The sequence below is a fragment of the Xiphias gladius genome, chromosome 9, assembly GCF_016859285.1.
Source record: "Xiphias gladius isolate SHS-SW01 ecotype Sanya breed wild chromosome 9, ASM1685928v1, whole genome shotgun sequence".
NCBI classification, from domain to species: Eukaryota; Metazoa; Chordata; class Actinopteri; order Istiophoriformes; family Xiphiidae; genus Xiphias; species Xiphias gladius.
Genome location: NC_053408.1, coordinates 11,666,938 through 11,678,940, shown reverse-complemented (window position 1 = coordinate 11,678,940; position 12,003 = coordinate 11,666,938). Strand labels below are relative to the sequence as shown.

General features: G+C 39.3%; 1 protein-coding gene across 5 annotated transcripts in view; it reads right to left on the bottom strand.

Annotated features, from left to right (window-relative positions):
* Window positions 1–12,003, bottom strand: part of plce1 (phospholipase C, epsilon 1) — an 86,983-nt gene that overhangs the window by 29,004 nt on the left and 45,976 nt on the right. For all 5 annotated transcript variants that reach the window (XR_005708104.1, XM_040134978.1, XM_040134976.1 and 2 more), the window contains 4 exons: window positions 7,666–7,820; window positions 7,139–7,306; window positions 364–509; window positions 118–265 (listed from right to left, as the gene is read on the bottom strand). Coding sequence is in view for 4 of the 5 variants with exons in the window: in XM_040134978.1 (XP_039990912.1) it covers window positions 118–265; window positions 364–509; window positions 7,139–7,306; window positions 7,666–7,820 (617 nt within the window). In the remaining variant the exon portion in view is untranslated. The remainder of the gene's footprint in view (window positions 1–117; window positions 266–363; window positions 510–7,138; window positions 7,307–7,665; window positions 7,821–12,003) is intronic.

Genomic DNA, 12,003 nt, shown 5'->3' with positions numbered 1-12,003 from the left:
GTGTCAACTATTATAGTCATGAAACAAATTCAAACTGAGGAGGTAATCCAGAAGTGACCCACATGGCAAACTATACCATTACATTCCCAAATGTCACCTGAATAAACAACAACCCACCTTGCATCCTGGGATATTGAGAGCTCTGCTGACAACCTTCTTGTATTCAGAAGAAGACTCGTGCTGCGCCATGGCGTCCTTTAAGCTTCTCATGGTGTCGATGTCTGACTGGTCCATAAACTGCCACATCTTCAGCACCTTACGAGACCTGGAACACAAAGAAATTCTCAGTCTGTTGTATATTTGTGAGCAAAGAATGATTATGTGAGCATATCCGAGAGTGTCTGTCTGTGTGTTCCTTAAAACCTGAGTCCTGCCAGGAATTCCATCACACCGTTGTAGTTTCCCATGTTCCAACAGCATTTAGCGATGTGGACCAGGTAGGAGAAAACCTCTCTCTTCTCCTCCATGGAGCCTGCTGTCAGGATCAGCCACGTCACCCACGAACTCACCTATTGATACAGAGTTTTACATATAATATTACTATCACTCTCAAACTGATGAACAAACAGTAATAGTCGAAGCTTCTCACCAGCTCTATCACCCAAAAACTAAACAGAATAGAGACATAACTCTTGTAGAAGGCAACATTTTTAAAAAGTCCTTTTTTTTCTGCACTATTAATTCATTCAAATTTTATTCATACCCCATTTTGATTTTCAAACTAAACCTATTTTAATGAAAACATAAAAATGAGCCCCCTATAATAATAAAATATCACAAAAGCCTCTGTACTGGTGCAATATGCTGCACGTAGCTACATGAAAATGTTTTAACAGTGGGCACTGCTGATTGGACAATCTACAGGAAGGCTGATACCATCCCACAGGATGACGTGTGAATGTGTTAGTTTGTTATCATAGAATTCTTAATATATGTGTTAAAACCTAGTAACCAGAGGCATGTACTATGAAGCAAGTTCAAACCCTGGATATCTTTTCGTTATCTGGCTTCACTGAGCCTTAATGTTGGCCGTCCTGGATAACCTGTATCATGAAGCTGGTTATCACCTGGCTCAGTTAACTCGGGGTTTTCCTGTCTGGCTATGAGCGCATTGATGCGAAAGAGGCTGAGTCTTTAATTACAAGCAACATCATCAGGACCATGAATAAAGTACTTAATACGATATTAGAAGAAACAGTGATACCTGCAGGTAAATTCTGCTACAGCAACAGCCAAAAGCGATATTCACAAGATGAAATGTAAACAATACGACCACATAACCAGAATACAAAATAAATGCTAGTAATGATTTCCAATTATTAAAGCAAAGCTGAGGATATGCTGTAAATAAGGACAGATAAAATTATTAAGTTTCTTACTAAGTGCACATTTTTAGTCTTTTGTCTGATGATGTAGAAAACTATTATGAATATGTAATGCAGATTTTAAAAAAAGTTAAAGTGATGTCAGACAGTTTCTGCTGCCAAAGAAGAGAGGAGAGAAGATAAGAAATGTAGTTCATGTCTGATGAGGTCAATCCAACTGGCAGGTTCATTTATAATCATGGGAAATATTTAACAGCGTGTGGATAATTTTTTTAAGAAAATATATAAAAGGGTTGAGTTTTTATTTCCATTTATCATCGCAGAGTCTCCTCATGTTATTCTGAACTGCAGTGATAAGAGTGTAACAGGAATTCTGTCAGGAATTAAAGAATCTTTGTGCAATTAAAATTAAGCTATATTAGTTATTATGCAGTTATTTATTGTGATAAAAACTCCCTCCGTTTGTTAGAAGCTCTGTTTCAAAACCAGTTTGAAACATGGAAAGCTTCAAACAGCAAAATGATTTGAATGAGCTATAAAAATTTTGTTATTTGTAACTTTGTTGTAAACTCTCGTCCATGTCATTTTCCTGTGGGAATGATGACGCTGGGTTTCCAGTGATCTGATTGGTCAGTAGTTGAGCTGTTGACAGGTTTTGTTCTGATCCTCTGAAGTTAAACTGCTGTGGTTTGGTGTGCAGCATAAGTTACCATGGCGATATACCCCGGTAAGAAGCGAACCGCCGTCATAACCCTGAAAACCCAGCGTTAGACTGAAGGTATCTCGCTATCTCCAAAATCCTGCTTCGTAGCACAGGCCTCAGGAGACGACAGCAAAATGACAGTCAGCTGAAACTCTCTGTTGTGGGTGGTCTTACTTGTGCCTCTGGTATGGCAACCTCTGTCTAAAGTGGTAATGTATGCACAGGAGTATGCCCGCTGGCCGCACACTGACATCCACACACACACACACACCCACCCACCCACCCAGACACACACACACCCACCCACACACACACACACACACACACACACACACACACACACACACACACACACACACACACACACACACACACACACACACACACACACACACACACACACACACACACACAAGGAAGAACGAGATCAGATATCTATCAGCTGCACTCTGTCTCTGCTCTGACTGCCCTCAAGCACATGCAAAAGATACAAACCAGATATTTATCACGGTCGGCTTCCTTTCACATTCTTTGTAACGCATGCACACACACACACACACACACACACACACACACACAAACTCACAGGAAAAGATCAGATTTCAATCTGGCTGCTTCTTCTTGCTCTGTAATATGTGTCTTTATGCATTTGAACCTCATGAATGTATTCACACACACACACACACACACACACACACACACACACACACACACACACACACACACACACACACACACACACACACACACACACACACACACACACACACACACACACACACAAAAAGAAACTCCCTAACCCCCTTGCAGGCGGTAAAAACATCCCCCTGGCCCAGAGATCTATTACTGGGTTATGTAAGGATCTGTAAAGCCCACCACAGTCTGACTTCACAGGGACTAAATAAAGACACGCAGACACACACAAACAAGTAACTAAGTACCGTTCATATGTAGAGTTTTTCTTTGAGGACATTTCCATTCTGACATTCTGATGAAATACTGGTAAAATGTTTTTTTTTTCCCTACCTACCTTTCAGTGGCTTATTACACAAGCAAGTACAGAAATCATATATAACACATGCAACCAAACCCCCTGTCCATGTGTAGAATACCAACCTTTTAACAAACACTGAAGTATGAGACCATAAACCAAGCTCAGGCGCTTACATATACAATTTAACACAAAGTATATACAGACATTTTAGATATGACCGTATACATACACAGAACATAATTTATAAACATATAATCTACAGTGTGTGATGAAATGCTAAATTTTATTTTTCAGAATTTACAAAGGTTGTTTGTTATAATTTCAAACTCACTCATGTTAATAGTGTTATGGTTTATTAAGTTTCACATTTTCTCCCTATCCAGTATGAGTGAAAGCATACCAGTGTATGCATTCCTGTGTGACAGAAGCCCAGGCATTCAGAGGACTGAGCTTGGGGAAGGTTACTGTTAAATGTAATCCATCTCAGACACTTAAAACTGTCCACTTTTCTTGTTAATGTAATGTCTTTATTTACTCAAACTGAGAAACATGAAAAGATACAACTTAAGTTAAAGTTGCACCACTCATCCTGTAAGTCCTGTAAAATGGATCATGAAGTGGAACTAAAATGTGACTGAGGTTCAAAGTTTACTTTTGAACTTGAAAACAGAAGTTGAGAAAACAACCTCACCACAAGGTCCATTTAGTAGCTGTTCTGGAGCTTTCTATCCAATCACATTAGCTTCATCTGCAGATTGAGTTTTTTTTTCTGAGCACTTTATTTGTGATATGATCGGGGACTGTTTTCAAGGTCAAGAATGAACGCTGAACCTCAGCTTCGAAAAATGGAAATTTGAACACCTCCAACACCACAACAGGAAAACTAAATGGACGTTGTGATTGTTTTCTCGACTAAAACTTAATTGTAAACTAATAAAGGGAATTTACAACATGAAAACTTAACAACCTACATTTAAGTGTAAACTCATGCTTAAAGCTGTAATCTGTAGCTTGTAACTTTTTACCCTTTAACTACTTGCACTTGTTGCATCATCACCCCTCATTGTTGCTGGTATCCAGCTATCTAGCAGAGCGATCAACCAACCAGGTGACTTAAATGTGAACTTATTATCTACTATTTGCAGTGGTCATCGGATTCAAATTTCAACTGTAAACTATGAAGAGCATCTCAGTTAAATCACAAACGTTTTAGTGTTTAACCATCCTCTGCTATTTAAAAACTTGACCATCTGGAGTCCTGGTAACCTCCTGCTTAAAACACAGACCAATTTAACCCACCACTATCAAAAAAGGAAAAATGCCAAAAAACAACCTTGAATATCATTATCTATAACTAATTAACCATTTTCAATACATGTACATAATGAAATACAATGTTCATTCTTTCCTTCAAACATTTCCTCTCTGTAATTATGTAGATAGCCTTTTGATGAGCTGATTTTATAAATCGCAGTCAGAATGTTTATTCTCACTTGTTACCATTTTCATACAGATCAGAAACAGAGCGTCAGCTACAGAAAATACACTGGAGCCATTGAGTATGCAGTGTCTCACTCTCTGTTACTTCAGGTGTGCTGAAGCTTGTTCTAGAACCTGCTGTATATGGCTTTCTGATGAATAACCCCGCCGCCCTGCAGCGTCTTATCTGTCACTCCCTTGGTTTGTACTTGCCAGGATGTGCGTGCCTTGCATGAAAATCTATCAGTAATTTCTAGCATTATGACATAATGAGAAACCATGTCAGCGGCCGGGTTAAGTTACAATCACCATCTCAACCATTCTGACCGTCTGAAAAGTGGCTTTTCTAACGGCCACAGATCAAGGCATCGTACATTATTGGCATCACTTCTGATATTCCAGATAGCAAAATGTGTACTCAGATTTGTGTATGAGAGATAAAGGACAGGATATGAACATATACTATATGTAGAGAGAGTGTGTAATAGCAGAGAAGAGCAGAAAAGCAAACAAGAGATAAGAACAGACAAGAGTACAGTAAAACAGACATATTACTAAATTAAGTTTCTTAAAACAACAGCCTCCCTTACACACATAGAATAGGTGTTATCAGTATCAACTTGACAAATTTCAAGCACGCACGCACGCACGCACGCACGCACACACACACACACACACACACACACACACACACAGAGAACTGGAACTGGGTACAAGCTGATCCCCCTTTGATGTTTGTCTGTGTGTCCATCTGTCTGTCCGTCTGTCTGTCTGTCTCCATCTGTGCACGTGTTATTAGTTGAACTATGAGGGTCAGCTTCTCCTTGATACATGAATTACATAACCAAGGTTGACAAAGAACTATTACATACTCAACACATGAGCACATACTGGTCCTATCAAACCTAAACACTACAGACATAAAGACACAAAGTGGTCCAAACTGCTCACCCTTCCTTGCCTCCAAATTCTTTCTTGCAGTGCTATCCTTTTTCTGCATAATCTTTCACTCCCATATATGGCTTGAAAATGAACAATATTTCGATGATTGATTTATTGATTTATCATTCAGCTTGAATGCTAGCAGTGCCAATAATGGTTTGTTGGAGTTGTTAAAAGAATAAAAGCAGAAACCAATCCCCTATAATGTGACAGGTGTCTGGTGAAAAAGAATTGAAAATGCAATCCTTTGACAGATTTCTAATGTAAATATTTTACATAACGCTGTCCAATATCGCTGAGAAAAAATTGTAAGAAAACGTATCCAAAATGTACAGTCATATCTAGGACAGGATACTCTTACAGTATCTTTTCTTCCTCTCAGAGTCATGATTTGAAGCCACTTGAGGGCTCCATCAGTGTCTTCACAGGAAGAATCAATGTTGTCATTTGACTTTATTTTCCATTGTGCCCATATATGGCTGCGATGCACATTTGGGAAACTATTTTTCATGTTTCTCTCCTCTCGCTGACTTAAATGAAAACCAGCTGATGTGAGAGGCACGCAACTTAAAGATGACATCATCGCTCCCGATCAATCTCTTTCTCCCTTACTCTCCGTTTCTCGCCAGTACAGTGTAAGTGATTGTTTATTCTCAGAGTCATTCACCATAAGGACACAAGGCCCAGGAGAGTAACTTTAGCCAACCTACACCACAGTGTGCCCACAAGTGTGTGCTTCGGTCGCGAGCTGATAAGTTGGTATTACTCGCCCAGCAAATGCAACAGCGTAAAGGAAAACACAATTACTGGTCTGATATGCTTTTAGACATTTCATATTCATGTCAAATCACAACACACGTATTTTCACTGTCCCTGAAGATGTCATTAAGGGCACGCTACAGAAACCAGAGAAGCACTGTTTTCCAAATCAATATTTCCCCATCAGTTGAGATGTGCCCTCTTTCAAAATGAGTAAAAAGTCAAGGCAGTCAGGAGTCACAACATCGAGCTATACCACATACACTGCTGATTGGTATCACAGATTCCCAAGCGATGTCATCCAGGCCTCAGTCATGTAGTAAAAACCGGGCTTGTGAGATACAATATACTGTAGGCTGACTGTGCAAGGTTACTCTGTTGAATCCCTGCAGGATTTAAAGCTGAACTAAGCCTACTGACTTTAAAAGGTCACACCTAAAAAAGTGTAAAACATGGATGTTACAGTTGAAGTACAGCTGAAACAATTAGTCGATTAATCGATTAGTTGATCGGCAGAAAATTCTATTTTGATAATTGACTGTTTAAGTAATTTTTCAAGCAAAAATGCCCCAAATTCCAATGTTCCAGCTGTAAGAATTTATTGCTTTTCTTTGTCAATTTGGATTAAATGAGATTAAATGAGAGGTTTAAAGACATCACCTTGGGCTTTTGGAAACTGTGATGGGCATTTTTCACCTTTATCCTACATTGTATAGACTAAACAATTAATCAGTTCATCAAGGAAGCAATCACAAGATTAACCAATAACAAAAGATAATCTTTACTTGCAACCCTATATTTTTGAATTAATACAAGGACTTTTTGTATCCCTGTTGTTCATTTTACAACATATTATTGCTTAAGAGCAGGCAAAATAAATAAACTATCACCGTGATAACCCTAAACACGCACATTTTGTATAAGCGGATTCCTCACCTCGTTGAATCGTGTGACCAGGTCCTCCACAGCGTTACTTCGCTGAGTGCTCTGGGTAGGCATGGTGGGCGCTGACAGCGAGGCCTTGAGGTTTGGGTGGCGTTTAGTTTGACACTCGGGACTGCCCAGGTCTCGAGTGAGGAAACAGAGGTAGTCCAAGGGAAAGACCTGCAGTTAGACACACAGTAGGGGGTGAGTATTTCTTATTATACTGACTTGAAAAAGTGAATGACTGAGCATTGACTGAGATTACTATATTAGAAACATACTCTACTTACGCTCTATTTCTCCTCTACCTTCCTCTTACAAGAAATATGTCTGTCCAACCCCTTTACAATAACATATGGCTATATAACTTAATGAATGTGTATTCTTTCCCTAAGGTGTTAACAAAACAGTGTTTTTAAGTTCAGAATCATTATTTGTCTTTCTGGAACTCTGTTTCCTATCCAACAACAACTACACGGCTTTTTTTTTTTTTTTTAATTTTTAGAACACCAGTATGTATTGTATGAAATTCCTCCTACCCGCTGGTAGAGCTGCTGCTCTTGCTCGGTGAGGATACAGGCGATCTCCTCAGGGAACTGCACAAAGTGTCGCAGCTCTGCCAGCTCCTTACTGATCCCGCTGACACTGGGAGGAAGAGAGCTGCTGCTGGTCATACTGTTGGCCAGCTGGCGTTCTGGATGGACAAATAAAGGAGGCAGGAGAGACAAGAAGAGAGATCATGAATTTTACATTACACTCACATCTGATATCACCATCTAGCCGGCATTTTGGCGAAGAGTGAAGGAGAAAAACAGATACATGAAAACAGAGAGAGAGAGAGATGAAGTGTGAAGGGGACGGGTTAATACAGTAGAGGGGCAGAGGGAAGATGGAGTTGAAGTCTTCGCCAATACACAAAGAAAGTAGAGACTGCTGCTCCTCATACCAGTAAGAAAAGAAGAGAGAGCAGGAATGAGAAAGAGGAGAGATTAAAAGTGAGACATTATCTACTCTGATGTTTCCTTTTCACCATGAAAGCTTTAAGCCTCAATGAAATGTGAATCAGTTTTTCAGGATTAACCTGAATGTCACAAGTCTTCTGATCCATCAATCCCTGCATACCATACTCTCTCTATCCCTCGACCAGCCAAAAGAAGCCTGCACACTTCACCCTCTTGAAGTAAACAGCATTGATTAACTTCCAGTTCCTCTGTTTGGATTTCAGTCAGGTCCATTAGTCTGTCTGTTTACACACATACGCAAGCAGGCAGACACACACACACACACACACACACACACACACACACACACACACACACACACACACACACACACACACACACACACACACACACGCAGGCGCACACACACGCAGGCGCACACACACGCGCGCACACACACACACACACACGCAGGCGCGCACACACACACACGCACGCACACACATGCAGCCACACACACACACACACACACATACACAGCCACACACACACACACACACACACACCCACACACACACACACACACACACACACACACACACACACACACACACACACACACACACACACACGCAAACCCATCCTCATCTCTGCTAACAAAGGACTAATGGACAGTTTCTACACTGGTGCTAGAGCTGCCAGGGAGACATACAGTACATTGTCGGGATGGATGCCACATAAACTAACAGCCGTTTTCCAACACGGGAGCTTTTCCTGGAAACATTTGAAGGACTCAGTGAGGAATTTCACCTACATTCAACTGCAGTAACTTACAGATCATATTTAAGTCACTGAGATATAGTTCCTGCCCCGAAAAATACCCTGCTCCTAAAGCAGAGGCTGAGGTTTGCAATACTGAATGTTGCTGACTGGTCAGACCCAAGCCATTACGCAACCTTTATTCAGAGCTAAGAAAACAGATGTCACTAGCATCAATATGACTCAAGAAATGGAACTTGTAGCATTTTTTTTTTTAATCAACTATGAAGTTACATGTGTGAATAAAGTGAATCAAGTATTTTTCATAGAGCAGTCAGTTCAGCAGCTTGACATTTTGAATTTATGAGCTATACAATGTTTATAGTAAAATACCATGAAGGCAAAGAGATCTACATCAAATAGACTGAACATCAGGAATTAGACAAACTGTTCTGGTCATTGTCAACTGTCATAATCGCTGAAATACCCCACAACCCCACACACAAAAAATTGTGTATGCATACACATATGTAGACACACACTTAAAGGTTGTCCTTGGTTGTGCAACAGGTAGCCATGGCAACAGCAGTGACTGCTCTGCAGGAACAACACTTGCTTATTTACACAGTTTGATTTGTGGATCCGGCCTCACAGCTTCTGTAATGAACTCTCAGTGTGTGTGTGTGTGTGTGTGTGTGTGTGTGTGTGTGTGTGTGTGTGTGTGTGTGTGTGTGTGTGTGTGTGTGTGTGTCTTTGAGACAGTTGAGAACGCAGACAGGGGAGACAGGAAGAGAAAGAGAAGAAAGGAAAGAAAGCCAGAATAAGAGAAATAAACTTGGAAGACCTGAGTTATAGACCATAGCAAGAAAAGGTTGTTTTATCAGAGAAAAGACTGGTGAAAAATTTGTCATACAGGCAAGAAAAAAAATACATGATAGAGAAACAGAGAGAGAAAAGTGAGAGCAGAGGGAGAGGACGGAGATAAGACAGAGAGGAAGGAAGGGATAAGTAGAATAAGTGGAAATTTTGTAGTTTATACTATGCAGCAGGTGTGAGCTATCGATCATAGTTAGAAAGACGGCATAATCCACTAAATTCTTTAAATGTCCTACAGAGAGATGGACTACAGATATGGATTATGCTTCATTACACAGTGCAGAGCTGGAACACATTTTTCAGTCATATTTGCATTAAATGAAACAGAATTAAATCAATCTGACAACTGAAAAAATGAAAAATGTGTCTCAGAGACTACACATAATAAGGCCTAAATAACGATGCATACCGAAAAAATCCAAAGCATAAATACTGTAACTCCTCGACATTCCATGTCATATAGGCGCTATGAAAGAAATTATGCAGAAACAGCTGCAACTTGTGAAAAAAAAAAAAAAAAATCCAAAAAATTAAGAAAAGTGTGGCCACCTACATTTCATACCATGTAGTTCATCTGGTTCACAGTATTTATCAACTGTCAGCTCCTCTCTTCCTTTTGCATGGTGCAGGTATGTAAAAAATGCCAGAAAAAAAGACCTTTACAATTGTCTTGTCCTTTGTTTCCGTAAAACACAGATACTTTAACAGCAAAAAATATCTGGCTGAACTAGCCCTGAATGTCACTACTTTACTGTGATGTTAAAAGGTGTTAAATTATTACATTGTATTAAAATATAATTGAAGAAAATGAAACATAACGTCTAGGTTGTTTTCCCATAAGAAAAAATATAAATGTAAATATTAAATTTATAAAGTTTAAAACTATCCAATCTTCAATCTCTCAAGCAATATCTCCTCATCTCTACCCCCAAACTGTTTTTACAAGCTACCCTTTTGAAGTGGAAATGGAGACACCCTCAAATTAGTCATATGAATTTCATGACCATACAGAGGCATCAATCATTCATTTATTCATCTTTCAAACTGGGAAACAAACAGCCAGACAAAGCTGTCAGCCAAGGCAGTGACCAAAAGGTCTTAAGAGATTCTGAGGAATTAATTACAAGCAAAGGTGCATTAGCAGAGAAAACAGAGATGTCCCAACCATAAAACAATGACAATCAAAAACAACAACTGTGCTACATTTAGATGGCAGATTATATTTTTACATGCTAATTCCTTAAAAGAGCTATTTTATTATTCTCAAAATCAAAACAATTCACATAGACGACTGTTTTGTGTCAAAGCAATGGGTTTAAAATTAGAATTCATTAATTAAAAAATGCATTAGAAAAAATACTGTCAGTAATTCAATAACCTTTATCGTGTGTTATTCATGATGTCCTCAACTTCTTTCTGCGAAGCTTCACAGGATTTACATTATCAACAGAAAACTAAAACATAAAAATAAACACTGGGACTGAGTACTGGATGGAATGAGATCTCGAGTTCCAGTGATAGTGATAAGTATATCCAACATAATCAGCTGTAGACCCATGAGGAAAAGGGGCCCTGACCCTTTACAGATCATAAACACTAGTTTGAGAAACACTGATGAGCTGTATTGAACATGCAGCACTCCTGCTGCGACACTGAGAGAACACAAACCTAGACTAATTGACCATGATGTCCCTGTGATTTTTATGCATGGGTTTACTCATCTGTAATGCATGGTGCTGAATACAAATACCCTGTGGGTGTGTATGCGTGTGTTTGTGGAGTGGTTTCTAAATGCAGTGGTGGGCGGAATAGATTGGCTGAACATCCTTTTTAACCAATTTCATGTAATTTCTGTTTTAACAAATAGCATGCCATTGGGAGCGCCAGGAAATGTGTCTAGGTGTGTATGTGTGTGTGTGTGTGTGTGTGTGTGTATACATGGCGTGAAAAAGACAGCAAATCAGTATTTCATGTGTGAGGTCTGATTTAGTAGGGTTACGGTTCAGAGGTTTAGAGTGCTGCATGTTGACTGTTCTCAAAAACATTAGACAAGTCTGTAATTTCACAATTTATGGACATTAGACTGGACAATAACTTAATAAATGTCATGATCTGATTATCTATCAAGACTTTTTGTCACCTGCGCCAAATCTTTGATTATCTTTACTTCAGCCATGATGTATACTTCATCCATCATCAAATCTGCATAATTTATATATAGTAGATATTTGAAGGGATTCACTAAATAGCAAAACAAAGCAACAGGAGGAGAGTCTTGTTCAGTCAGATATCGGCCTGATT